The sequence below is a fragment of the Pollicipes pollicipes genome, unplaced genomic scaffold (assembly GCF_011947565.3).
Source record: "Pollicipes pollicipes isolate AB1234 unplaced genomic scaffold, Ppol_2.1 Scaffold_7231;HRSCAF=8579_pilon_pilon_pilon, whole genome shotgun sequence".
NCBI lineage: Eukaryota > Metazoa > Arthropoda > Thecostraca > Pollicipedomorpha > Pollicipedidae > Pollicipes > Pollicipes pollicipes.
In genome coordinates this window covers 18,358,444-18,386,111 of record NW_023597034.1, presented here as the reverse complement: position 1 = coordinate 18,386,111, position 27,668 = coordinate 18,358,444, and the positions used below count along the sequence as shown (strand labels likewise).

Sequence of the window (27,668 nt, the reverse complement as noted above, 5' to 3'; positions counted from 1 at the left end):
CGCATGTTGACCCATGGCGGGCCGGCCGCCCCGGGGCGGCAGCAGTCACCGAGGAGCACGCACAGCGGGCTCAGCGCGGCGCGCCTGTCGTGTAGCAGACGTCCGACGTCCGCCCATGCTGGTGCGGGACCATCAGGCCAGACATACAGCCGGAGGGCAAAACACTGGTTGGCACCTGTTGTGGGAAGGCCCTCGCGAGACCGATTAAGCATCGCTGACAAGGCAGGCATGACAAACGTTATAGGCATACCTTTACTTCTAGATTGGTTGTGTGTCCCTGTTTTCGCATAGAGGCGCGCTTCTAGACTGGGTGGCTGCGTGATACCAATGTGGCTTGCGTTGCCAAAATTGACATAGCAGTGACTGTACGTAAGTTACAGTTTATTTAGATGCAGCGCAATGAGCACCTACACGGTGGGCTATATTTCTGGCAATCAGTAGAATCAGCTGATGCTAAGGATTCGAATATTCCCGCCCCGGAGTTGTGTACATTAACCAACGAAACAGCAGCAATAACCGATGGAGCACATCCCAAAGAGACTTCCTGAAACTCGGCCACTCATCAGAGCAGCTGGCTTGACTACCCGAGACCGAGCAGTCAGCAGTGCCACTTCCGGTGATGACGTCATCGACGCAAGTGGGTGCCGTCACTTCCCGTCGTCAATTACGAGCAATGACGTCATTCCCGGCTCAGCCACTTCGGTGGCGCGAGCTCCCGCTTCGTGACGTCACGCCACCGTCCGTGGCGTCACTCCATGTTGCTGTGGATCCACTGAAGCATGCTACTGACGTCTGCGTACACGCCGGGCATGCCGGGCGTGGCGCAGCGCACGCCCCAGCTGACGGCGCCGGCCAGGCGCAGGTCGGCGGCGGTGCCACCGTCGGCCGAGAGGGCGCCACCGTCGCCTCGGCAGACCAGCGGGCCGCCGCTGTCGCCCTGGCAGGCGTCCCGCGCGCCGCCGCCCGCGCACAGCATCGTGTCGTAAATGTTGTAGTGCTGCGCTCTGTAACGGCGGAGGACAGGTGTCACACAGGTGTTGCACCGGGGTTGGGACTTTCTGAAGGGTGCTGGGCAGAAAGGGGAGGGATGCCAATATTTGATAATTGGTGCCAGTGCTTCCCACAGCTCCCGTTTCAGAGGCTCCACGTGCAAGTCCGGAGACTTGAAAATAAGATGGCTTCACAGGCTTAGCGGCTGTACAAGACGTGCTTTGAGGCAGCACGTCGGTTGTCCTCGCTACACTCTGGTCAGACACATATCGGAGCAAAGGCTTTCACAAACATTCCCTCATGGTGAAGCAACATTTGCGCCAAAAGCGTCTGCCTTGCCGCATGAGTGGCATACGCGATAGGGAACGCTGCCCGTCGGTCGCTATGTCGGCCGAAGGGCTTCCCAACAGTGAAAGCGTTGAGGGGAGTCAAAGGACACTGCTATCGCATAAACCGATAGATGGGTCCAAGTAAAAAATTACATCGCGAGGGAGTGTACCGGTTTGCTGGGGTACCGGGACGACCAATGGGTAACATTCCGATCTACACAGAGATGGCCAAGGGGCCATCAAACGACCAATAGTCATCTAGGACAGGCGCCAACACCTGCGCCTTTTCGCGCAAGGGAGCAAAGGTCAACCATTTGCTGTCATATCTCCTAACGCTGCTTGATTGTCCTTTTGTTTCACCAATGTATGCAGACCATGCTTGAACATTGTGATACCCTCCTGGACACTGATTAAGAATCCTCCGTACACTACCACATGATGCAGACGACGCTGCACCACCACCTGACTGACGAGCGCGCGTGGGCGTTTTTATGCGGTTGTATGAACGGTGTATCTCGACGTGGTGTCAAAACTTCCAAAACAGTGATGATGGATGTACCGTTCTGGGCGATGTGCTTTCTGTGCCAAAGCAAGCTCTTCTGCGCCCCATGGCAGCCACCCAGAAATGCCAAGGACGTAATGACATTTAAGATAAGCAGGTAGCCGTGAGGAATTGCTGAAAGCAGCTGGACTACCACACACATTAATTCTTCACGGGGACATATCATCACATCACATCACACCACATCACATCACAGGGAGTGACATATTGCCTATTTATATGTTAGTAAATATACATGTACAGAGTAATTGATGATGTTACGGGGTTTACCAGTGCTTTGACCACCGAGGCCGTTTCACGCAGGCACAGCTATTTGTGCGCGCATTTGTGATTTACAGCCTTTAGAAGCGTCGCTAGTGACGCGTGTGGTGTCATTCAAAGCTGTTCATATCGCTTACGACAACGCAGTCATTAGCACATGAACCCAATCTATTAATTTCTATATCTAACCACTCAAGGGTGTGCTGGAAAACAATGATGGGATCGTGGCACGTGCGCCACGTTCCAACTAAAAATGGAAACTTTACCGCTCCCCAATGTTACGGGAGAATGTCATGTGCGCTCTGCCTGTGTGACGTATAGGACTTCCAGAGATGCAGATTCTACAAAAAAGAAGCGTAAATTGTTTTTTATCGGTAGGCTCGTGGGTGCGGCTTGTGGGTCCGTTTTGAAGCATGGCGTAATGCATCTTGGCTCCCATACCATGCATGGTGACGCAGCATCTGTGGCAGTTTTGGTCTGCACTTACAGCGCTATGGCCGAACACAGTTGCGCACTGAAAACTGCTGTGTGCAAAAACTATTTTCTGCTCGTTCTCCGAAAAATTAAAGCCAAACGATTTATTTGTGGTTTTAATACCTTTACGATAGAAAGGATTGTTGTTGTGTGGTGGGAGTCACTTCATGGGAGGCCACATTCTCCACGAGAAGAGGTAGGTGCTTGGCGTCGCTCACCTGTACGCCTCCGCACATCGGTCCCGGGACTGGGTGGTGACCAGCGCCATCTGCAGGCGTCGCACCGTGCTGCCGCCCGACCGAGTGGTACCCCAGCCCAGCACCAAGCAGGCGGTGCCGTCAGACGGCCTCCCCTTCGCCAGCTGCATGAACTCGCCCGACAAGCGAGTTGACGGCCGTAGCGGCTCGACTGTCTTGATCAGTGCCAGGTCGTTGAACTTCTCAGTGCTGAGGACAGGGGCGGTATGCTGAACGCGCTCATTCCTGGCACAGGATCAGGACTACGCGCCGCAGTGCTCCTCATCATCCTTCGAAGGGAAACATCGATGTCTTTGACACTGCTTGTAGTTAGACACTGCCGACTGCGTGCATGTGGCCATCACGTTCAAGGAAGCACATATAATACAGTACACTTGAATGGATGCACCGATCAATAGCCGTGATAGTGATCATAACTCGTGTCGCAACTACCTGTGCACCAAGGTAGGTGTGCGTACCAGCGACAACATCAGTTAAGTCTGCGTGGCATTCTGGATGACTAGGGACTGATTAAAACATTGCACTTGAACCACTACGGCAATCACTTCCAAAAATTGCCGCCGCTTAGATTTTGCCCCATATTTTCGACGGGTGTCATGGATTTCTATGAGCTTTATTCAAAACGTCACATTGGAACTACTTTATATACATGGGCGTTACACATAGCAGAGGCTGTGGTAAAATGCATTAGGTATGCAAGCCAGTGAATTTGAAATATGTGTCTGGGCATCCTGTTTTTTTTTTTACCAAATACATGCAGATTTGCTAATTGGTAATAAATCACCATTGTCTTCAACCAGCTATGTACATGACTGAAAACACCCACAATACTTCGGCATGCTCTACACAAAGTCGAAGCTCATATAAATCGCCCAACATCACGTTTTTGCGCTACATGCAGCGTTTCCAGGAAGCTCCGGCCCACCTTCGGCACTGCCGTATATGCGATGTGCCGTGCTGCCTGCACTCAGCTCCAGCCGAAGTGCCGCACGCCGCTCCCGCGCCATCAAACGGCAACGCAGCTATCGACGTGAATGTGTGTAGGTATCTTCATGTACGCTTGTAACCGACCAACAACCCAGGACTATTTATTTGACACTGCGATATTCATGACTATGCCGATTAATGTGAATCGTTGTTTATCATAACGGTATATGCATTGGGAACAGACGATATTTGTGGATGATCTTTTCAGCGATAAGTCCCTCTCCGTGGGGAAGGCGGCGTTAGGCGCGTTATGTATGGAGAGTGGGTATGGGGTGAAACTGATCTTGTACACCCTTCATCACAGTGCCATATGAAGTCATACTTAAGTGGAGCACTTAAATTTACCACATAGATACGGGATACCACGGGATACATCAAAGTTTTTCGTCACAGTCCACCAGACCTGAGGTGCTGTCTTTTCAGCGTCTTTTCGCGGCTGCTGTGACTAACCTCCATGACGACCCGCCACACAACACTCGGATCCTGCCCCTCGGTTGTTTCTCAAGTCTCCCTATTCTGTCCAGGAACACAATCTCACCTCTCCTTTGCGGGCGCAAATGCACATAAAATGCACGTCCTCAGTCCTGTATATGTACCTGCGGTATGCCTGTACATAAATGTGTGTAGTTCTCCTTCCTACTTTGATTGACGCCCACTTATTTAGGGTCCAGAGCGCGACCTGCTGGGACAGGCGAGTCCTTCTCCCTAAGCATGGAGGCGCTTCTCTATTTGTTCTTGAAGCGCCCTGATGTTTGTCCTTAAAGGATGCTATCTATTCGTTGGTTTTCATGTATTTGCGTTTTTAGGCGCTCCGCCGCTTAGACTCGAGGTTCCTGTTTGTCTACGCTTGTGGACTCTGGTTTTTAATTAAATTTAGTCAATTATTAGAGCCATTCTACGTATGGGTGGGGGTGCACTCTTGGTAAGCTCGGAAACAGCTGTGCCTGTATTTAATAGCTCCCTCCTTTAATAACTGTTGTCACCCCTGCTCCCCGCTTGGGTTTGGGCGTCCCTTCGCTTACACTTATGGACCTTCCGATACCAATACCTATGTTTGGGGCGCCAATGTACTAAGATTCTGTGTTGCTGTTTTCTACCCAGTTTAAGTACCCTTGCTTTGCCATTTGGGCCCACCTACCTAGCGTCCAGTCACTTCTTTTTCAAGGGTTGGTAGAGCATCATTACCTATGGTGTCTATTTAACAGTTCTTGCGACGTCTTTGACGTCACTGAGAGGGGCTCTCAGTGTGGGCTTAAAGACGTCCTTGCAACCAGGCTCAGGGACGCCGCTCTGCTTGACTTCATCGTCGTTCGTCCTAGAACTTCTCGTAAAAGTTCGCTCACATTGGCCGGAAGGGAAGCAACATTGTCAGGCACGCTAATGTAGGGGATCGACTTATAAGACTTGGGCCCCCGTCATGCTGAATCGTTTACCCGACAGTTAACTAAGAGTCACCCACTGGGATTTGAACCGCCAGTGGTGACTTTCCAGCCTCTTGGGGAGAAGCTGCTGTCGTTCCTATTTTAAAACCGGGTAAAAGTGGACCAGATCCTTTACACTAAAGACCTAATTCTCTCAATTCATCGCGCCCTAAGTTAATGGAAAAGATGGTTAATGTCCGTTTAACTTGGTTTTTAGAACATCGCGGCGTTTTTGCAAAAGCCCAGTGTGGTTTTAGAAAGATTCGCAACACAGTGGACAATCTCTTGTTCTTGACGCTGCGATTGCATGGGATTTAAAGCAAACTGACACATAGGCGCAGTGTTCTTTGACATAGAGGACGCCTATGACACCACATGGCGTCAAGTCATTGTTCTCAAGCTATGCAGGTATGGTATACGCGGCAATATGGGCACCTTTCTTCAAAACTTTCTAGTTGACCGTTCTTTCCGTGTCCGTGTTGGAAACGAGCTCTCTGAGAGGCATCTTCAAGTTAACGGTGTGCCCCGAGGGGGCGTTCTCAGCGAAGCTTTGTTCGCCGTCATGATCAACAACATCGGGATTGGGCTTCCACAGTCTGTAGGTCGTGCGCTTTTTGTTGATGATTTTACCACTTGGACTAGCGCAGCAAGAGCACCATCGATGGAACGCCAACTCCAGTTCGCTGTTGACCGTGTTGAGAAGTGGGGTACCATGAACGGGTTCAGGTTTTCACGTAGCAAGACTGTAGCCATGCATTTTTGTCGTAGCCGGCAATGCGGCGACCTGTCTATCCGTCTGTATGGGCAATGCATCCCAACAGCCTGTGGCTAGATACCTCGGGCTACACTTTGACCGCCGACTTACATATAAGGCACATCTTAAGACGCTACGTGAACGTTGTTTTAAATCTTTGAACGTATTAAAATGTGTTTCGCGCACGTCGTATGGCGGAGATCGGAGCACGCTTTTGCTGCTGTATCGGGCGATCATACGGTCTAAGCTGGACTATGCATGTTTTATTTATGACAGCGCGTGCGAGTCCACCAAACGGAACATTGACACCATCCATTACACTGCTATACGTGCCATCACAGGGACGTTCCGTACACCTACCCGAAGCCTCCTGGTAGAATCGCACGGGCCGCCGTTGTCAGTGAGGAGGAAAATGCTCGGCATGCGTTATGCACTTAAGCTGCGACAGTTTCCGTGGCATCCCGCATATCACGCAGTCTTTCCGCGGCCTGCTGTGCCGTTTGTTCGCCATGCACCTCGGGCGCATGCTGTGACCTTTGGCTCCCGGATACAAGCCGTATTGCGGGAAACGAAATTCCCATTCGAAAGGTGAAGCGATCAGATCACCTGTACACTCCTCCCTGGCATTTGATCTCACCCTTCACAGACACATCTCTGACGGAAATGAAAACAAAAATGTCTCGCTGCCAGATATAATGAGGTCCAGAGCGCTTGAGCGTATAGCGTTATATGAGGGTTACACACATACTTACACGGACGGCTCTAAAACTTCTGATGGTATGGGCTGTGCGTTTGTGAGCGGTGGCGTCACCCGGCCGTTTTCATTGCCCCCAAATGCTTCGGTGTTCACATCAGAGCTCATAGCAGTCATTAAGGCACTATGTTTTACTGAAGTCGGTGACGAACCCTTACATCTCATTTTGACGGACTCTCTGAGCAGCATTCTGAGTGTGAAGTCTTCTTATCCATCATTTCCCCTTATACAGGACATTTTAATACGTTTGATTCAGCTGCATCAGGCTGGAAAGAAAGTCATGCTATGTTGGGTTCCCAGTCACGTTGGAATCGCGGGCAACGAGTGGCTGACGCGGCTGCCAGGCGAGCAGCGTGTGTCTCTCTCCATGTGTTCGCTCTCTTTCTTTTCCTGCCAGGGACTTTTACCCTGCAATAAAACCTTCCTGCACAACAAATGACAGCGTTGTTGGGATCGGATAGATGGTAATAAGCTTAGAGAGATAAAACCTAACCTGGGTCGGTACTTCTCTTGTTTCGCAAAATGCGGCGAGAAGAAGTGATCCTCTGCAGATTACGCATCGGGCACACGTACGCAACCCACGGCTACATGTTGGAGGGAGCCGATAAACCTATCTGTCATCGATGTGGTGCTGTCCTTACCGTTCGCCATATCCTTGTATCTTGTCCGCGCCTCGCGGAAGAACGCCAACGCTACTTTGGATAGCATGACTTGCCCCTTACGCTCTGTGATATGCTAGGAGACAACTCACCATTTCTGGAATCTCAACAGATCTTTTTGTTTCTCAAACACATGAACTTTGGGGCCATTTATGCGGGTCCTTAGATAGGTAAAACAAAACTCGTTATGGGCGCCAAATGACCAACGCAGTCGGCGTGCCCGTAAACTCCAATCAACAGCAAATGCAATTTGAACCTGGACCTCCGTAATGCCAATCCATTGTACTTTCTATAACACCATGTGGGCATGAATTCGCGCTTTTTCACGAATCGTCATGAGTGTGCATGCCAAACATGAAGTTTCACACCGGGGCGAAATGGGCCCTCGGGATCCAGTTCAGCCAGCGACACTCATAAGCAGTGATAAAGCGACAATTTCGTGTAGCTATCCACATAAAGCTTTTAAGTTGCATGAACATTCGCGGCGTGCGACACGAAAACAATAGGTTTATCGCAGAACCCTGTACATTGAGTTGGAAACCATTTGCAGGCACAGACGTTGAAGCTTATTCCACGTAGCCCACTATTCTGGGTGACCCAGATTAAATAAGGCAAATGGTGGACCACTGAGTGAGACAAATGCAGCCATTGCCATCTGAGTAGCTATCCCCACGCTAAAAGTATGCTCGGCCTAAGCCTTCGAAATTTGCCCTACCTCTTCCCAACACAACCATAGCCCCATCGGCACATTCACATGTGTAGAGTGGTTGTCACCCATTCCGCACAGATACCTTATTACTTCGGCTCGACCCGACACACGGCATGTCACCGGGCTGGTATTACAACAGCTGTATCCGAACCACACTCCCTCATTCCGTCAGCGAGTCGAGGCCTCGGGGCAGAAATAACTTATTTCCGCAAGTGTGCCGGCCGACGGCATTGATACCGAAGCCAGAGCAGCGGCCGCCTCTTCACCTGCGGCATTGCGCGTCACTGTCAGCTGTGGCGCCGCGTGCGGCTGCGGCGGCTGCGGAACAGCGGCCCGGCGACGCGGCTGACCTGGGCTGCGGCGGCGCAGCGTCCCCATATCTCACCTGTCGTAGTCGGCGATGACGACCTTGGCTGGCAGGCGGACCTGCAGACCCGCATCGTCCAGATCCGTGCCGCCCGTCACCACTTGGAACTTGTCCTTGTCACTGAGGAACAGGACATCATTCGTTTTGGGATCTGTGAATGACGTGACTAGCGACTCGGCGAGTGCGTCTCGCCGCGCTGTAGGCTGTGCTTCAGAGGGGCTGTGAGTCCGCGCTGTAAGCTGTGGGCCTCTGAATCCGCGGCGGGCTCTGAGTCCGCGCCGCACGTGTTACACACCGCCGGTGTTGCGGAGAGCCGGACGGCGACCGATCTGTTTGGACGACTGTATGTCGCAAGTGTTCGCAAACAAACGGGCGGAAATGATTGAGGCAAAGGGCTGCTTGACGTTTGCGCTTGCGGCGTACTGTAAGTATAAATATTTACGAGAAGTGAAGAAGTGATTAGTGTCGGTGCCCACAGCGCAGAGGGGTGTGCAGTGGCCACCCAAGTGTCTATAAAATAAAAGCAAATGTTGGACCACTGGGTGCCTCAAAATCAAACATTTTATCTGCTAATCTATCTCCGCGCTTAACATATCTGGAATATCTCAAACTATCTCATGGAAACTTGGGTCTACCCAATAATCGCTGAAAGTAACGTACTGGCGTTGAACAAAACCCCGCGGAACGGTTTCAGGCGTTGCAGCCTCTGACGGTGAGGGTGAGGCCTTGTCATGCAGTCAGTGTGAACGCCACCTCAAGCGCTCGCTTCGCTTTCGACTGGGCTTCAATGACCGTTTTTCGCATTCAGCGTACAATGAAAGTAAGCCCAGCGTCGGCCATGTGCAATGCAATGATGTGGAAAGTGCTATTTTCAACAAACGTGCTTAACCTTGTTGTTATTTTGATGTTGTACGAGCTTCAACCTTCCTGTATATAACACTCCTACTCCTCCACATTAGGTTGACAATCTATCGCGCGCTGTACCGAATATTATTGAACGCTGTGATCTAGATATGGGCCTCGTTAAAAATTATTTTCGAGCGGCAGTTGCCTACTCTATCACAAACCTTCTTGAGTGAAAACATTTTTGAGTAAATTTGGCATACAACTTTTTCGAATTCAAAATTTGAATGCGTGAAGCCCATTTCAGCGACCAATATCGTCCGTTTAACAGATAAGTTATGTTAAAGAACCAAGGTGGTAGCTTGATGCTACGAAATAATTACTAAAAATCAGTGTCCATTTTTCAGGGTTTTATCCGCCACGATCTGAGCGTACGGATTTGGTCAATCATGGTGGTGACAAACTATAATAAGCCGTCCGGAATTTGCGAATCATTTTCTAAATATCCTGATGGTATAAGGATAAATATGCTGCTGACAGGAGGAGCATACAAATTCGGAGTCACAAGGCTACGTCTGACCGAGTGCTGACAACACCTACAACCGGTGGGTGCACGTGGTCCCCGGCACACGGAGCTTACCGGCCTTGCCGCGCTAACTGTCAGTTCTTTTTTTAAAAAAAAATGTGTAATGGGTTTTAACATTTGAAAGAGTCATTAGAATCGTCATATTCTAGTCATTTACACCAGAGGCAAAGGCTCACTGTGGTTCCCAAACTCAGCTGAGATACTTTCCGAATTATCCATCAAGCAAGCAGGGGGTTTGTATTTATTGCATGGCCTTGCAAGCTAAGCATCAGAAGCATCAGGGTCTTTCTTGTCATGCAGAATGCGCAATAACATTTGTTTGTGGCGCTATGACCTTTTGCGGCTTAACCGAAAAAAGTTTTCGGGAGTTTTGTCCAAAATAAAGCGTGCTTGAACGGATTATGAGCTCGTCGTTATTACTTTAACGTTTGCCTGTAATACGCGTCACGTGGAAGCCATTACGCAAAATGCTGTAAAGAAGCATGGAGGATCCTGCTGGAATTGTCTTTAAACAGGCAACGTTGAAAGAACGGGATAACTAAATAGGTGTCGCAGAGCTTTTGTATCTTGAAAACATTGGCACCGACAGTGGCCTGCCACCCCCGAAATCGCGTACTGGTGTCCCACAAAGTCAGTGAGATATGCGGCAAAAGGTGTTCGCTTGTCCTTCCCCCAAAAAGAAAGTCACTACAATGTGGTCTGTCTGGCGCGAGTAAACCATGTGGAAACGACAGTTTTGCGATGGTCAATGGTCCCTTACATAATTATTTGCTTGCACTGATGGCTTTAGTGTGCCTAGCTACATGGGGCTTCATCTAAAGGTCATTTCACTCACTAACTAGCCCAACAGGGCAGCATTCTTTTGATTCGCCGTGTGCGGTTTACCAAAGAAGGCTGCCCGACCGCCCGGAGGTGGCATTGCTTGACCACTAATGATCTTGAGAGGGTTCGCTAAATGACGTAAACAGTAAGCCGTCACCAAGCCAGCTTCGCACCACATGAACTAATCCCGACCTTAAAATTAAGCTTAGCAGTCTTGTGATTAATAAGTACACTTTTTATTCTTCAGCAGCCTTCGCTCCAATAAGATGGCGGAATATATACAAGAATAGAACACTACGTGTTCACTGTGGTCTTCTGTCTCGTGCCCTGAGACGTTTGTCCATGTGAGCGTTTTTCTTAGACATTTTTTTATATTCCGCCCTCAGGGACAGCGTTTGATGGGTTCCCAACTTCGTTTTCAGAAGGAGCGATGTAGTGGCTGATGTGTATAACCTCGTAGGTGTTGACGAAGTTTAAGGGAACGTTCCACATTTGCGGACAATGAGGTAAGCATCAGATATGATGAAATAAGTTCTCTCAGAACTTTTGGTATACTTCCGAGTGGAAAAGACTGTTCTGCACAACACAATTTCTTTTTTTGGTAAATATGCCCCTGGAAATCGTACTCATCAACGCCAGATATGAATGAATCGACAATTATACTTTTGGCGTTGATCGGCGCATGGCTAGTGGAGTGGGAGGATCTAAGTGGCGCTCTGAGGTCGTCAAGGATGCCGTGGCGACCTTAAAATAGCCTCCTCGAAATAGTCCGCGTGTCTTCGTGGGCGTAAAGCTCAAAAACTAGGTTTAGGCCTCAAGGAGGGCAGGACTGTGGACTGCATTCAATGATCTTCAAGATGGCTATTTCAGTTAAAAGATGATAAAATGTGGAAGAAGAGATCATTAAGAAGGTCTTTGATGAATATAATTTTTTTTTTTGTATCGCTCATTTGAGCCTGGTCAGCCCATTAATATGTCATGCCAATTGATGTATTCTGTATCACCCTAGGGCGCTCGGTATACTACACCTATGCAGACTTCATCGCTGACGTCACCTGAAACGAGTCAGACCACAACGATCTCGCGCCTCAAATAAGGCAGGTGGGGAGGCATCACGGCCAACGCTGCTCCGACCACAAGCTCTTCAGCCGTCCAGTAGTGCAGCATTCTATGGTACGGCTTCAGGTCGTTTCTAGGGTCGATAGCCGGCACCGGTGCAGACAGCCACGCGCATTCACTGCCCGATAGCGCCCCCAGGCGAGGCCTGAGGCTGCACTACTGAACTAGTCTGTTGTCGGGGCTGCGTTGGCCGTCATGTATTCCCACTTGGCTTACTTGAGGTCCGAAGTGGTGGTGTTTCATGCGGTCTCGGGTTACGTCGGTGTTAATGAAAAGGGGACTATGTCTTCGACCATGCTTCGGATGCTTCATGCTTCATGCTTCATGCGCCACTGGTGCATGCTTCATGCACCAGTGGCGAATGAGTTTGAGCATGGTGCGTCGCTCGTTAAGCGGGACACATAATTGTCGGATTGGGTGGATGAGTCCCTTGTATGGTATTCTAACTTACTCTGATGGATACTAGCCGGTAGCTCTGCAGCAACTTGATGAATGGGAAACCTACGACGACTATCCGTTTGGGCGTGATTTTGAGTAGTGTGCTAAAGTTTCCAATGCTGCTGCAAGGAAGAACGCGTCAGTGATTGAGACATACGCAGACGTGGTTGCCGGTGGTAAGGATCGGTTGTCGTGGCTTCTGCACGAGGTAGAGGCACACCGACAGAAGACCAGCATTGTGAATAAGCGAGCGCCGAGCACACTTCCATGCGTAACCGCAGGAAACGTGTTAACAATTTTTGTTGTAGTAACGGTGTAACGTGAAGGTCTGCTTGACACACACACACACACACACACACACGTATATATATATATATATATATATATATATATATCACGTAGCTCAAAATCTTCTTTCGTCTTGTTTTAGGTGAGATAGAGTAGAGAAAGGTCGAAATGATATGATATAGGATTAAAGAGCTGTCAAATGAGCTCACATCACATTGGAATACACACCACAGAGCTGCTCACCTTGTGAAGATTTGTTTGACACCGATCTCGGCGAAATATAACATGTTTTCTTTTTTAAGCACTTTTACCCTCCCCCGACTCCCTAAAACCATATTCCCCTCTGGTGAAGTGGCACGCTAGCTCAATGTTATGGTCAAAAGTATGGAGTCGGCATGGTCAGAGAACACTGAGGGCTTCGTTCCGGACGTCGAGGCCAAATATGGGCATGTTTATGTTCACTTTTATAACGTGCTGATCCCTTAAGAATGAAAGTGGCTCAAGACTGCCCAGGCTTGAGCTCTTTGCGCACCGCCTAGATATGCACGAACTTAGATAAACCTGAAACCACGGGACTCGCCTTGAACCGGAGAATCAGACTCGCCTTGAACCGGAGAATCAGACTAGCCTTGCACATCCATTCTCTCCTTTTATAAAAGAGGTTACGTTGGAACACTCTACCGCACAAGTCTGCCGTGCCTCAACATGCGACGGAAATAAATCGCCGTTTTTAAACCAGAATTTTGGATGATGTGTTGACAGTTACATTTGTTATCTTCGCTGACATTTATATTTGTTATCTTCGCCACGCAGTGTGCGGAGGTTCGAAAGGCAGTATGTTGCGCTCACTTGCCAACCATGCAGTGGGCTGCAGTCAGAACCCAGTAGTCGTTCAGCACGGTGGCGCCGCAGAAATGCATGTTGGACGTGCGGTACTGCAGCGAGGCCACCCACTTCACGGAATCTGAAATGGCAGGAAGCCGTTAACATTATTTTCAGGCTCCCGGCGGTCAGCGTGTGAGCGGCTGAAGCACCGTTTTGAATACTTGCCGTGCTGAATCGTGCCACAATGTTACCGAACATTGTACGTCTGGTGTTCAGTGGCAGTTGTCTGCGGAGCTGCATGCGTAATAAACCGCACGCATTCTAAACGCACCGCACCGCACCGTGAGGCCGGTTGAATACCATACGCCTGGGTGGAGGGTCAGTCCGACCCCTGATATCTCAAAATTAAGACAGCTGGAGATACCATATTATCAGGGTGGCATAGCCTGTGAGTGAACTCCCTTTTGTCATTATTTTATGCCCCTAGGTAACGACCTTAGGATCAAATAAGAACTAAGCCCAAACTCCAGGTTGACGTCTAAAGTGTCCCCGATCTCATCATGAAACCGCCTCGAACCTAGATACCTGCCCAAGCAAATGGTCACTGGTCTAACTGTTAGGTCAATGAGTCTGTTTTGCCTTTAGGAGGTCATTGTGGCCAAAGACCTAAGCGAACATTCTCAATTTTTAAATTTCAACACACGTCGAAGAACGCACCAATCGGTGTGTTTTTAGAAAAAAGGTTGATCTGAGTCATTTTAGGTCAGTGACCTACTCAGACCATTAAGACGTTCATAGAAGATGTAGGTTGCGGACCCTGTCATCAAGCAATTCAAATGTACCCCATAAAACAAGCTATCCGGTAAAAAACAGGTTGGTCTTGGCCTCGGTCATATTTTCATGATGTGATTTGTCGTAATACTTTATTAGATTGTCTGATTATCCAAGAAACCCTCATATGTATGGCTTTGTCTAGCACTCCTTAATCGCATTAGGTTGATAGATTCCCCAGAAATTGCGTTCGTTGACAGCCACAACCTGATTTGTACTTGCCATGCGTCAGCAATATTTCAAGGTGAATATAACTTTTTATAGCAAAAATATGTTATTTAATTACCGGCTGCTGTGCAAAACATCGCGTTATTACGTCACATCTTTCGGAGTTTGTTCTGGAAGGACCTTCGGAAGTCAAATTGCCCCCCCCCCCCCCCTAACAAGCGCATGTTAAAGGAAAAGTGTCTGCTCTGGGGTTCGTTACACAAACTCATTCCAGTGAACGAATGAAACAAAAATTGCCTATAATGCTATCCAAATATGCACTGCCAGCGTGCATAACGAGATAATATCAATTAATTCTTATTTCATATACATACAGCTTGATAACGGGCTTGAACAAAAGTAGTACCACTTTGGTAGTACCACTACCACACAGTATGGAAGTAGTACTCTAAGTCATTTCCATTAACAGGCTATTGGCATTTGACACCTTTTAAACCACGCCAAGATATTTTCCATAAGCTACACGTCTCCATATGTTCTGTCTGAGATGGTACATACTATAATATTTATGGCTTTCCCGACGGCTTCCACTTAAACAAAAACCCAAATTCGTCCCACTGAATAATCACGATTTGTCACGCGCCTTCCAAAACGCGGTAATTTGCAGCGCATTTGCCACTTTACTAACTGGCTAAATATAGTGTTTTGTGGAGCAGTAATGAAACCTACGTAAACTTAATGACCGTCTTAGGTAGGGAAGATGATTGTCTCCTAGGCTAAGAGAGCAAAAGGCGTCAGGATACCTGCGTTTCCAAAGTAAGTTTAATGCGTAAGGGAACCTTCAGGAAAAACTCAAATTGCAATTCGGACGCACCCATCTAACGACAAATGTGTATAACAAAATGCATCCTTGATAATTGGGAATGTTTCTTTGAAGAAGTGAAGACATGCCGGGCCTCGCTCTCAGATATGTGGCACGGGTGGATTGTTTGACTCATACAGGTTCAGGGTAGGTAGGTGCGCACGTGATGCAATTAAGGTAATCACGGAATGTGTGCCGATCAAGTGATGTCTTGGGACGAAATATTCTAGTGAAAACTTTCCAAGCATGTGGAATCGTCGTTGCCGCATTGGCAGGGCGGCCAGGAATGGAAGTAGGTTGAATTGAGGCGAAGCCTACCCTTCATTCGAATTGACTCTTAAACCATAACTACAACACAAAAGCTGTTACCTAACTTATAACACATGAACATGCTATTACACGCATTCAACTAGTCTTCTTTTCGGGAGAAGAACAAACGAGACATGGTCAAGTTCTGCAACTGTTTGAGAGAGCCTTAACGCCCTAGCACATCCGCGTTTAGACCGGGAGATCCCTCTTCCAATCTGCTGACACTGTTGAATAATGCTAACATGTGGAGGTGTACTTTTGCAAAATAAGTTGGAGGGGAGGAGTGGCAATGAAAAATGACTCAACCCACACATGATCTTGACTTGCAGTCAACTTGACGCGCAAATGAGTGCCGACCGCTCACCTGCGGCCACGTCCGAGCCTCCCACCACGCGGTCCGTCCTGTTCAGGGGCTGGCTGCTGGAGTCGGCTGGGGCACGCAGCCGCCCCTGCCGCGCCCGGCCAGCGGCCGGCGGCGCAAGCAGCAGCGGTAGTAGCAGCGCCAGCAGCAGCGCCAGTGGGCAGCGCATCGTCCTGATTCTGGTGAGGAATGACACTGGCGAGACCGCAACAGGCCGTGCCCCGATCCCACCATCTGTCTCATTGTTCGCCGCGGCCGATGTCAGGTGGACGCGAGGCGCTCCGGCGGCCACAGGTGTGTGCGTCCGGCGCTGTGACGGCCGACGCACCGGCCGACGGCCGTGACGTCAGAAGGAGGTCGGGCCAACATCACGGCCAATCATCTGTGTGTGACGTCAGAAGGAGATCAGGCCAACATCACGCCCAATCATCTGTGTGATGTCAGAAGGGGGCTAAGCCAACATCATGACCAATCATCTGTGTGTGATGTTAAGAGGAGGTCGAGCCAACATCACAGCCCGTCGTTTATCGCCAGCATCACCAAGCGATCCAAGGAATAGGTCCATTTGCACTGGAGCAACACAGATGCATGGATGCATCCGTGATGAAATTCTTTGCTGCATGCCATTTCCTTTTCAATCGATGATTGACGAATCAAGCCACCACGGTAATTGGCACGTTTAAGGCCCAAGAGATTAATCTCAAAATCTAGCTGTCAGTTGAAAGGAAACTGACCTGTGGCGAATGTTAACGGGCGTGGAACTGCAAGAATGCTTGTCGAATCTGGCGAAGCGACCTGCGATGTCTGGCACGTTAATTAGCGTCAATTCCGTACGCTTCTGCTTTTGGTCGGACTGCCTCTGACTACAAGATTAAAACAGGTAAGGTCTCAAATTCTATGAAGTTAGATTATCTCTGGTCCATGGACTTGACCTGCCAGAGTTGCCTCGTCAAAGCCCATGTAAGTGGGCAAACGGCTGCATGTCCACAACGCGCAACAGCTACAGCGCATGCGCATTCCATTACCACACCAATACCGATGCGTTTCTCACGACAGAGACACGACTTAGTCTACCGGAACGCTTTGGCTGAAAAAACTTTGCGAGAATTAGAATATGTTCGCACTGTACCAAGACCATCTATCCTATGTGACATCACGTAGAATCTGCGTCGTCCGAGCCGCTGCAAACACTAAAAGGCGCAGAATCGATGAGGTATGTCGCCATGAATGACGTCGACGGCATATATTATTTGTTGCTCGGGTCGCTACGAGCAAAACCTTAGAACTTATTCCTTATTTAGACCTAACCAGATCGTTATCGATCGAAAAGTGACGCAGAAGCACTAGTTTTTTTCAGTTGGCTATGAAGACCAAGAGTGTGGTGTGCTGTCGCGATGGGGAGAGGTTGGATGGCTGTGTGATTATCTGGTTCGTCCGTTCTGACAATGTTTAAGCGTTGGGTATATGGGCGTCCTTTCTGACGGTGCTGGGGCAGTGGGGAACACGGGTGTTCGTTCTGACGGTGTTGGGGCGGTGCGAGCGTGGGCTTCAGTTCTGAAAGTGTTGGGGTGGTGGACATGGCCCGTGCGACGTCCGTTCTAAAGGTGTCAGGGCGGTGTGAGTCATGGGTGTCCGTTCTGACAGGGTTAGGGCGGGGGTATGACTATCCGTTCAGACAGTGGGGGGGGGGGGGGGGGGGAGTTGGCATTTGGGCGTCCACTCTGAAAGTGTTAAAGCTATGGGGGACATGGGCGTCCGTTCTGACAGTGTTGGGGCGGTGGGAGACATGGACGTATGACGTCCATTCTGACAGTGTTGGAGCTATGGGGGACATGGGCGTCCGTTCTGATAGTGCTGGAGCGGCGCGGGACGTGGCCGTATGAGGGGGTGTTAATGCCCGACTGCCCTGGCCGCCGCCGGAGAACTCAAGTGGGATACGAAGAGCACTGCAGCAGGGCTCCAGGGTTACTGTCTCAGAGGGCCATGTGACTGCCTCAGAGGACAGTGGGATGGGAAGTTTACTACCTCAGAAAGTAGGATGTTGGGAGGAAGAGCTCAGTAGCAGGGCTCCAGGGCGATTACCTCAGAGTAATTACTTTTCAAGTACATCTGAGGAGGGCCTGTTTAGGTATTTCGTGTGCTAAAATTTGCAACATTGTATAAATTTGTTTAAAACAAGAAGATATACGGAAGCTCGTTTCGGCATAGGGAAGAATGGTTTGTGGGCACGTGTTTTTACAGTGCAAGGGAATTGGACAATGTCCTGGATTCAGTGCTAGTACTGGAAGCTGTCGGGTACTGAAAGCTGTCTTTAAGGGTACGGGTACCCTTAAAGAAAGCTGTCTTTGTTCCGCAGGTAATGATTACGTACGCATGGCACCTAGTTCTTAAAGACTAGGCACGGAAGATGGCTTCCCGTATTAAAGTTAACATAGGGGTCTTAGGATGAAATCACTGAAGATATATTTCCCTGCCGTCTTACCGCTATTCCACCTGTTAAACTGGCGTTGATTAGTGTCTTAGAAAATGGCTCACTATTAGCGTCATCCCGAATAATCTTAGATCTAGAGTTCATCAAAAATCAAATATCCCAACTAAATAATTAATGAATTAGGGTCAATTAGGGTTGGGGTGAATTATCCCACTTAGACCATAAATGCTCCCTTGGAAGAGAACCATGCGGCTTGATCGGCGCCTCCGACTGGCACCGCCACCACCAGCAACAATAACACGAAAACACAAATCCATGGCTAATTGGGTATATCTGTGGCTTACAGGGAACATGCTACCAACGAAGGCCGCAACATGACGAAGCATTTGCCACCAACACCAAGCACTGGCCCTCTCCAACGTACCAGGTAACTTGCACAGGCGGCTCGGTGTCTTCACCGACGATGAAGATGACGGCGGCTTTCACGTGCTGGCGGACAGCTGTTGTCCTATCAAGTCCTTCATATCTATGATGGCAACAGAATAATGCAACAGCTGATTATCTACGTGTTATTGCGATGAACGGACAAGAATGGCAAGGAAAGAATGGTTGGAAACGAAGTCAAGCAATGGAGACCTCCAAATCCGTACACTCAAAATCGTGTGCGCACTCCCTTAATGATCGTCCATCTAGAATGGTATATATGCATTCAAATGACGTGGACTTGAGGCGTCTCCACAAATTTGCGCGTACCCGCGTAGAACACCCAAAGTCACCGAATTTTTCACGCAAGCTAGAAAAAAGGAAACCACAAAATGCGTTCAGATTTTGTTTTTATGTGAAGCAATGAACAATGGGAACTGATATTTGCTCGGTGGTTTAAAGATCAAGGCTGACGGACGAGCGAACTTTGGGGAAGGACAGCGGTGCGGTGCTGCTAGCAGGTTGGTACGCCCCTCTGGGGAGAGGGTTGCGTGGATGCTACAGGGAAGGGTTGCCACCTGGTAGGTGAAACTAGGGGGTGGTATAGAGTCAGTTTGTGTGAAACTGCAGAAGGTTCGTGCGAGCCTGATATTGATGTGGTAAGCGTAGCAGAAAGGCGGTGGTAGAGACCAGTCCCGTATAGTACCTGGGTGATGGGTGTGTCGTTAACACCCGGTAGCACGGTTGGACAAATTGACCCACCCCCTGTTCCCACCAAAAGTCGTTGCATGTTCTCTCAGTGATGACCGTAACCCGAGGATAATTTTTTAGCCGGCCCCAAACTGCACGCGGCCCACAATGTTGCGTGGTCATCCTCTCGAAAAAATCACGGATCTGTCACTGCTTATATCAACGTCGTGCGCACAAGCCACACGAAGAGTGACTGTGCGTTTCCGACACAATTGGGATGTCTAGGCCGTGGAAGGCACGTTTCAGCTTTCCGCGTTTCAGGAGTGTCTGTCCTGTAAATTGCGGAAGACATCCCCCAAAGGAAAGAAAGCTTGGTGTTCTGTATCTTCTCTGGCCCTACGCAAGCCGGTCCATGCGTGAGACTGTAGGCCTGAATCCCCGAGCATGATCGGTGTGGGGCCAGCAAAAGACAGATCCTCGTCGAAGAATGTACCCGAGCTCTTCATCGGATGAGCAAACAGGTCATTATGCTTTGGAGTCAAACATTAAATTCCCACATGCAGGTTGTGAGATCTCCGCACATCGTTGGAGCTCCCAGCAAAAGTCTAGCTCCGGTGGAGCACTACACAGCTTTTTGGCAACAGCAAACCAAAGGTCTAACGGGCTATTTGTTTTCAACTATCCAATGGTTGAAAGTAACACTTCCATCTGTAATGTAATGAAGGCAGTGTGCTTTTTACAACATACGCGTCACTTTTGTCTTATTTTCACGAGGTCGCACGTTTAGGACAATATTGCCACAAACCACGCAAATCAGGTCGTGGTTCTACCGTGGCACGCAAACTAGCGCCTATCATACTGTTTCATGAACACAAACAGTATTTCATTCATCCTGTAACACTAATGCACACTTGCCATCTTTTTATGTAGTCTTCACGTATCCTGAACCGGACCAAAGCGGAAGCGGTGTGCGTCACGATTAACTCGGCGAAAACCTTGGAGCTGCGGGGTATCGATCCCCGTACCTCTCACATGCTAAGCGAGCGCTCTACCACTTGAGCTACAGCCCCGACGAGGGTCAGTGGTGGTAAAAGCTGTATAGTATATACTACACAATAAATCTTACGGAAAGAGATATGCAATGATGTCCATTGAGCATATTGTAAGCATGTGGTACTAGGTGCAAATCGTATATCATGATAAGCATATTGAAGTAGGTTACTACCTATCCCAATTAACGTATTGTATTCGGTGGTGATTGTTTATCATTGGCTTAGCCAGGTCACCGGGCATGGGCAGAGGTGGGCCCTACTCTGCTCATTCGTTGCTTTACCTACTCGTCTAAATTTTCAATTATCAACTTACGTCGGAAAATAGCGGAACCACTGACTTCTTCGCCCGTTAAGTTTGAGACACCTGCAGAATTCTGCAGGTTCTCATCTGGGTCGGATCTAGACATTGGTTTTGGGGGTGGGGCCAAGCCGTGCTTGCAGAATGTCATACAAAACATCCAGCGGCTCTCACATCCACACCCATACATGCCTACATATACATATAAGCTACGACCCTGGGGTGGTGGCTTGGGCTGAGGTCGCTGTGTCGCGCGTGGAATGGCTGACAAAAATTCTGAAAATAATCGACCTTCAATGCCCATGTACCCTGAGATACCGTCTAAACGTTATCAAGCAAGCATTGGTATACATTATGAGGAAACTCGACGCGCCGAAACGGTGCTCATGATCATGAGGGAATACTTACTCGTTTCATCACTTTATTTTCAATCTTGGAGAACAGAATATCGAAGAACCGGGAGATCAACACCTTTCTTTCTGACATTAAATGCATTGCTTTATGGCCTCCCGCTGTTACGACATCGAATTAACGGAGCATGCTTAACGATAAAAATGTAATAAAACAATTTCCGGCAGCCTCAGTTATTTCATTGAAAGAGTAGAAATTAGTCAGAGACCTGACGTGGAACTTTACAGGACACTTATATGCGAACAGGCCATAATATTTCTGAGTCTTTGTGATATCTGCAGACCTATTTTTGTTTATGCTGCGTTGGAGATTCAGTTTGACAACAGAATATTGCCATTTTTGGAGGATATTGATCCCGGCGCCAGGACTAGTTCTTTGTTCCGACCATTGCGATGGCTGCGGATGATTCCGGGTTGATTCCAGCGATAGTAGGAAATGACATACAGATGCACGTTGAGATGGATATAAACCTCATATCTGTGCGGGCAGTGCAGTTAGAGAAACTACATCCAGAATACGGCGTTTCTAACCCGCTTGAAGTCATACATTGCACAACGTTGAGGATGTGAACAGCAATGAGACAGTGGCAGGTAGATGATGACACTAATTCAGCGGCCTCATGGCTATGGCACTCACTTAGCAGCGGCCGCACGTTGGCATCCTTTCCGGAGTTTTCTTCACGGAGGATCTCTTCAGCTTCTTGACGTCAAGATTGTGCGGCCTCTCTTGGTGAACATGCATGAGCACGAGATACGTCAGGAGAGGTTGTCCGATATTGACCTCTATGTAATTTACCTCTATGATTGTCCCATATTGACCTTTCTGCCGATGCCACCGCGCAGGGGAGACTGGGTATTAGGCACAAGAGTGTTTCGACCTCGCTAAGCATCCGCCCGGCCGGGCCGTGCGTCGCCGATTATTTCTCCCACACTTCTGCGATAGAGGTCGGTGCTTTGGGAAAGCCACTGCTCAGCACCGACAGCTGACAGTTTAGCCGTTCATGATTGACGGACGGCGGCAGCTTCAATGCGTCCTGTGATGACAGCTGCTGGTCTGACGGACTCTCCAGAACTGCCTGTTTACGATCTGCAGCGAGCTGGAGACCTGGGGTATGGAAGCGGCTCTCCAGCCCGGCGATCACTAGGTTCAAGGCCTCCAACGAGGTCCTGGGTGACATCTGACAGTCATTCGCTGTCAGGCCGTCGTGCCGCACTTTCCCCAGTGTTTTTGTGCGCCTCCTGGGTGGTGGCGTGACTAGGTCCAGATCAGCAGCCTTTGCTGCAGCTTCCTCAGTCTCTCTCTTCAGTCTACCGTCCCGCAGGTCCTGCAGACGGCTTTTGAGAACTTGAAGCGACTGCAGTGCCGATTGAGCTGTGCAGGAGGCATTCTGCAGGAACGCTGCCACCATTTCACAAGGCTGAAAGATGGCCAGGACTAGTACCAGTGAGATGTACGTGGGAGACTCTTCCGCCTTCGGGGATAGTCCGGCGATTTTTTACTCTCGTCTCGCCACGAATTGAGCGATTCTCCTCCAGGTTCCAGAGCAGCTCCTCCATGTGATCGTACAGATACAGCATCCGTTTCATGGCTGTCGCCCGCATGCAACATATCGTGGCGCATATCCCCAGTGGTTTACGAAGCACCTCTCCTTCGCAGAACAGCGACTTGTGCAGGCCTGTATGCTTTGCCGATAACTATGTCAGGGAAACCTACCAAGTGGTGAGATAGTCTGGGGATGAAATGTCCGCCTCTCAGCCAAAAATTCGGGTGTTCAAGTCCCACCTGCCGTTCGGTGTCGCCGCCTACCAGCCCACGTAAGATATTGGCGACTCTCTATCCCCCTAGCTGTGGATGCGGCGTAATGTCATCACTTAAAAGGAAAGCTACCATTTACAGCCACGGTAAACAGACCCTGAGCGCAGCCCTATGCCAGATTCACATCACAGCGCCCTTGTTTCAGAGGAGTTCAAGGTATATCCTAAAAAGACGTGATAAAATGTGGTATGCCTTCTTTTCATGTGACAATGATCAGTCATGTGTTAGAGGTCCTCCTCGTGGTGGTAATGGTAGTAAAATTATCCTCATTGTATGGAAGCTAAGGTACCAGTATTTTGTAGGTAGTGTAGGTGAATTATTCAGCGCTCAGTTCATAACATTTGAAGTGATGCGTCCTGTCTAGTTGCCCTTCCAGGTCAGCCGAAGTCCCAAATTTACATGTCTTGCAAAAGGACGCACTCATGTGTGGAGATGAATGGCGATCATACAGGCACTGGGTTCCCTCGTCGCTACTCCCTTTGACGGCTTTGCGACTGTTGATGCCCATACCTAGCTAGACCTACATTTTTACAAGGTTAGATAAAGTCAGGTTACGATAAATCACGGATCGTTTTCGTTAAGCCCTTGACTTTTGGACTTGCCGTTGGTGAACATTAATCGTATTGGGGTTGTGTCGGCTCCGCGCAACTGCACCCCTTTCTCAGTTGGACTGCGTATCGCTTACACGATCATCTTCGTGTCGTATTTTTTTGCGAATTTGGTGCAAAATGGCCGCATCATTTATCGTGTTATGACGAGCACCAGGCAAGAACATTGTATCATATGCTTTAACAGGCCAAACGAGCGTCTGTTGATGCACAGGAGGCGAGTGCACTATTCGTTACACACGCTCAAAGTCCGAAAATTTCAAAAGCTAGTGAAATGAGCTTTAAGTTTAGAAACTATGATAGTAGTATCCGAAACATCTGGTGAAAGCGAAGGAAATAGACGGTGGTATTGCCAAGATCATTGCAGAGCAGAGGACTCGATGGGTAAGATTTCCCTTTCCAAATCCATCCGTTACCCTTGGGGCTGTGCCCACACTAGAGGCATTCACGGGTAAAATTTCCTTGACTCAATCCGCTCGTTACCTATGTTGTTGACGCCATACCCGACCTGACCAGCTATGCCCACTAGTTACCCACCTGTGTGCACTTTTCCAGACATTTAATTACGATTTGTGGGAGAGGCACAGGAACGTTTGCATGCAAACATGCTCTTTTGCGTCGTCACTTACACAATGAACGTGACGGGGCTAATTATGCCGAAACGAAGCGTAAACAGAAACAATGTGTACAATATCTCCTTGAATCTTCCCGAAATTTTGTAAATGTCTTGCCCATACTACTGCACATAACTTTCCCAAGTCTGCACTAACTCACCCTATTGCTCATATTACATCTAAACCCAACGGGCTCAACTCAACTGTGAAGTCTTCTAGATAACACCTTCTCGTTACTCATTGCTTATCAAATATACGGTTCGTGACCTATTCCTAATTGGAAACTTCGGGGGTGTGACCCGTGAAGCTTCCTTTTGCGAGTGCCGCTATCTGGCACTGTCCGCATTAAAAGCTTTTTAAGCACCTTTGCTCGTTAAAAAATATCCATCGCAAATCGAACGCGTGTGCATAGCGCGGAAGATTTGATTGCCGTCACTTGAGATCCAACAGCTCTAATATCGCCCAGGGTTGTCATGAACATATCGAAACAATTTAACGTACAGATAAAATATTTGACGACACAAGACCTTAAGCAATTCCTCAAAACGTAACAGCGACAACTGCTCCAGAGTTTGAGATTGGTAAAAAAACTTGGCATGGGCCAAGTCCGGCATGAATGCCGACGCTTTTCGACAACGATTGTAGCAGATCTCAAGACGAGGAAGAGCCCCATCCAATCGGCGCAAATCATATATGCCTTAAATGCAATGGTCGCAAGGAGCGAGGTTGGTTGGTTGGTTGGTTGGTTGTGCCCCAGAGACCAGGGAGTGTGCGGGCACCCAGTGCACCTGCCTGGCTGTGGGCCTGTGGTGGATGCCGTCATTTCGAGGCTGAAGATTCCGGAGATGTGTCCAAATGCGGAAAAGTTGGCTGCTAAATACCAACAAAATCAAGCCCGACACTTGATCTCAAGATTGTATGCAACAACCTGTTTCTGGTGGCATGCCGGCTAGTCGATGTTATGATTAGCTAATGGCTAGTGACAGATGCAGAGCTTTTGTTTTGACAATCATAGCGGAGTACGAAATATGCTGGAACTCAAACTACATTTCGGATGTCGCGAACGCCATTGTGAACGCCTCAAGTTCAACAGCCAGAGGAAATGAAATACACGACGTAGGTGACTCGTGAAGTTACTCTATGCCATTGCGTGTAAAAACCCGTTGGAGCGTGTGTGACTAAGGCTTTTTGCGGTTAATGCCTGACGAAAGTGCCGGCGCTCGCAAACGCCTGTGGGGCTTTCGGTAATATTGTTAAGTCGTCGTGACCTCATAGGGGGAATGCAAGACCGCCGTGGAAGGCGTCAGAGGAATCAGTAGCGCCCGGTCGATTGACGCGGCCATCTTAAACCAAAAGGGACGGCACCTGAGCGATCGAGGGTGCCACGACAGATCAGCAAAGGGGTGCATTACAAAGGGGTACATAACAAAGGGGTACATTACAAAGGGGTACATTACAAAGAGGTACATTACAAAGGGATACATTACAAAGGGGTACATTACAAAGGGGTACATTACAAAGGGGTACATTACAAAGGGGTACATTACAAAGGGGTACATTACAAAGGAGTACATTACAAAGGGGTACATTACAAAGGGGTACATTACAAAGGCATCAGCAGTAAACAGCACAGGGTGTTTCGAGTAAGCGAGAAAAATCCAAGACCAAACTGGTGGGGCCCTGTGCGATCAAGATTGCCGGAGCGGGTTAGCAGAAAAAAACCGACAAGAGTGTAGAATCCTCCACAGATGAGAGCAAATGGAAAGGACGCTAAACCACTGTAAAGGGCCTTCGAGCATCGAATGCCTCAGTAGGTAACTTGCATGGCCCACAGCAACAGCGCAGGGCCTTCTGAGTAAGTAGAAAGTACTTGAGCGCTCCTAAGCGACGACGACTTCCATCACAGCCGCAATCCTGTAAGCTATGCAAACGCATGGATCATGTCGCGCTGTTTTCCTTTTGTGCGCGTATGGCGTAGTTGGGCGTTCGTTTAAAATCGAGTACTGGATCGCTTTAAAAAAAAAATAGCTCCTTAACGTAAAATTGCACGCTGTAGCCTATCTCTCCAATATCCCAGAAGTTTCCTTCCTATGGCAGATTAAGAACATATTTTGACAATAGATTCACGGCGGCAAAACACATCAAGAAAGCTTTATACAGCTAACGTGTAAAGTTTGCCGCGTTGTGTAGAGCGCGCGTTTCTCTCCATCTTCCTGTTGTCTACAAAATCAGATAAAAGCGTTGAATGGGCTCCTAAGAGTCCAATGGCCCTTCGAATATTTGTGCTCTGCTCTGCCGAATATTTGTGCTCTGCTCTGCCGAATATTTGTGCTCTGCCCTCACCAAGCCCAATGTGAGCGCGAGAATGTTGCTATCATATTCGTGTGCTGTCTAGTAAAACGTGATGAAAAGTTAGGTTCAGGAAGCTGGTCGGTTCAAGATCAAGCAGCCCATCTGATCGTGAATTTATTTCAGATAAGCTTACAGCTCGGTTGTGATTTGCACGCTTGTCAGATATTATCTTACACATACATACTGTGACAACACGTGCTGGGACACTGTAACAGGAAAATGGACCAGCCGTGGCGCTGAACTGAGCAGCACTCCCGTGAACAATACACCAGGCAAAGTACCACGCATTCGCCCTCTGGTGCCAGCCGGCACGAAGCTGCAAAAAAGAGCATAAGCGAAACTGAGTCTTCCCTCTTCAATTGCTCTTACAACGCAACGGCAAAACATGAGCAACACTAGGGATTGGATGACAATAGATGCACTATCGGCAGCTTTTGAACGAGAGGGACCGGAGATCATGGGCCAGCCCTGACCGGGACATGACCCGAGCTTGGGTCAGGGTGAGCCGACGTAAGGCAACAGTCAAAACGCACACTGTAACAACGTGAGAGGTGCACGCAACGATGACCGTGGCCGGGACCGCAGACGCTGGTGTTGAAACTGGTCAACAGATGACAGCATTACTGCGAGCGCCCGGAAACCTGTCTACAAAGGTGAATATAATATATCTCGAACCACGCAGCCGCTGCGCCCGATAAAGTGGGCTGTCTTTCGTCTTCTGACTAAAGCGTGGATCGTTATGTTAATATTACGACACTCCACAATCAAGCCAACTCGCTGGTACGCTGGGAGCCAGGGGAGCCCATATGCTTGGGTTCGAACCACGCACCTTCTCAGACGCATGCTCCCCAGTCTTGACGCGCACATCCGCGCACACCCACTTACATGCCAAAATGGGATGAGAAGAACACAGATATTATATATATATATATATATATATATATATATATATATATATATATATCGGAGCGTGGGCAGATGCCTCGATCCGGCCACTT

The 27,668-nt window shown here is 48.9% G+C and overlaps 2 protein-coding genes and 1 non-coding gene across 3 annotated transcripts in view; all 3 read right to left on the bottom strand.

Annotated features, from left to right (window-relative positions):
* Positions 1-70: 70 nt before the first annotated feature.
* Positions 71-16,194, bottom strand: LOC119109801 (trypsin theta). The gene is made up of 6 exons (XM_037233555.1): positions 15,980-16,194; positions 13,470-13,584; positions 8,543-8,644; positions 2,835-3,062; positions 917-1,004; positions 71-118 (listed from the first exon to the last, which is right to left on the bottom strand). The coding sequence occupies exons 1-6, from the start codon at positions 16,143-16,145 to the stop codon at positions 71-73; spliced, it is 747 nt and encodes a 248-aa protein (XP_037089450.1). The 5' UTR covers positions 16,146-16,194.
* Positions 16,195-20,517: 4,323 nt separating this feature from the next.
* On the bottom strand, positions 20,518-20,590 carry TRNAA-AGC (transfer RNA alanine (anticodon AGC)). The gene has a single exon. It is a non-coding gene; the product is annotated as a tRNA-Ala (tRNA).
* A 6,501-nt stretch (positions 20,591-27,091) lies between these two features.
* The window catches only part of ct (homeobox protein, cut), a 38,939-nt gene continuing 38,362 nt past the window's right edge, over positions 27,092-27,668 (bottom strand). The window contains exon 10 of the mRNA XM_037233554.1: positions 27,092-27,101. Within this exon, the coding sequence (XP_037089449.1) occupies positions 27,092-27,101 (10 nt within the window). The remainder of the gene's footprint in view (positions 27,102-27,668) is intronic.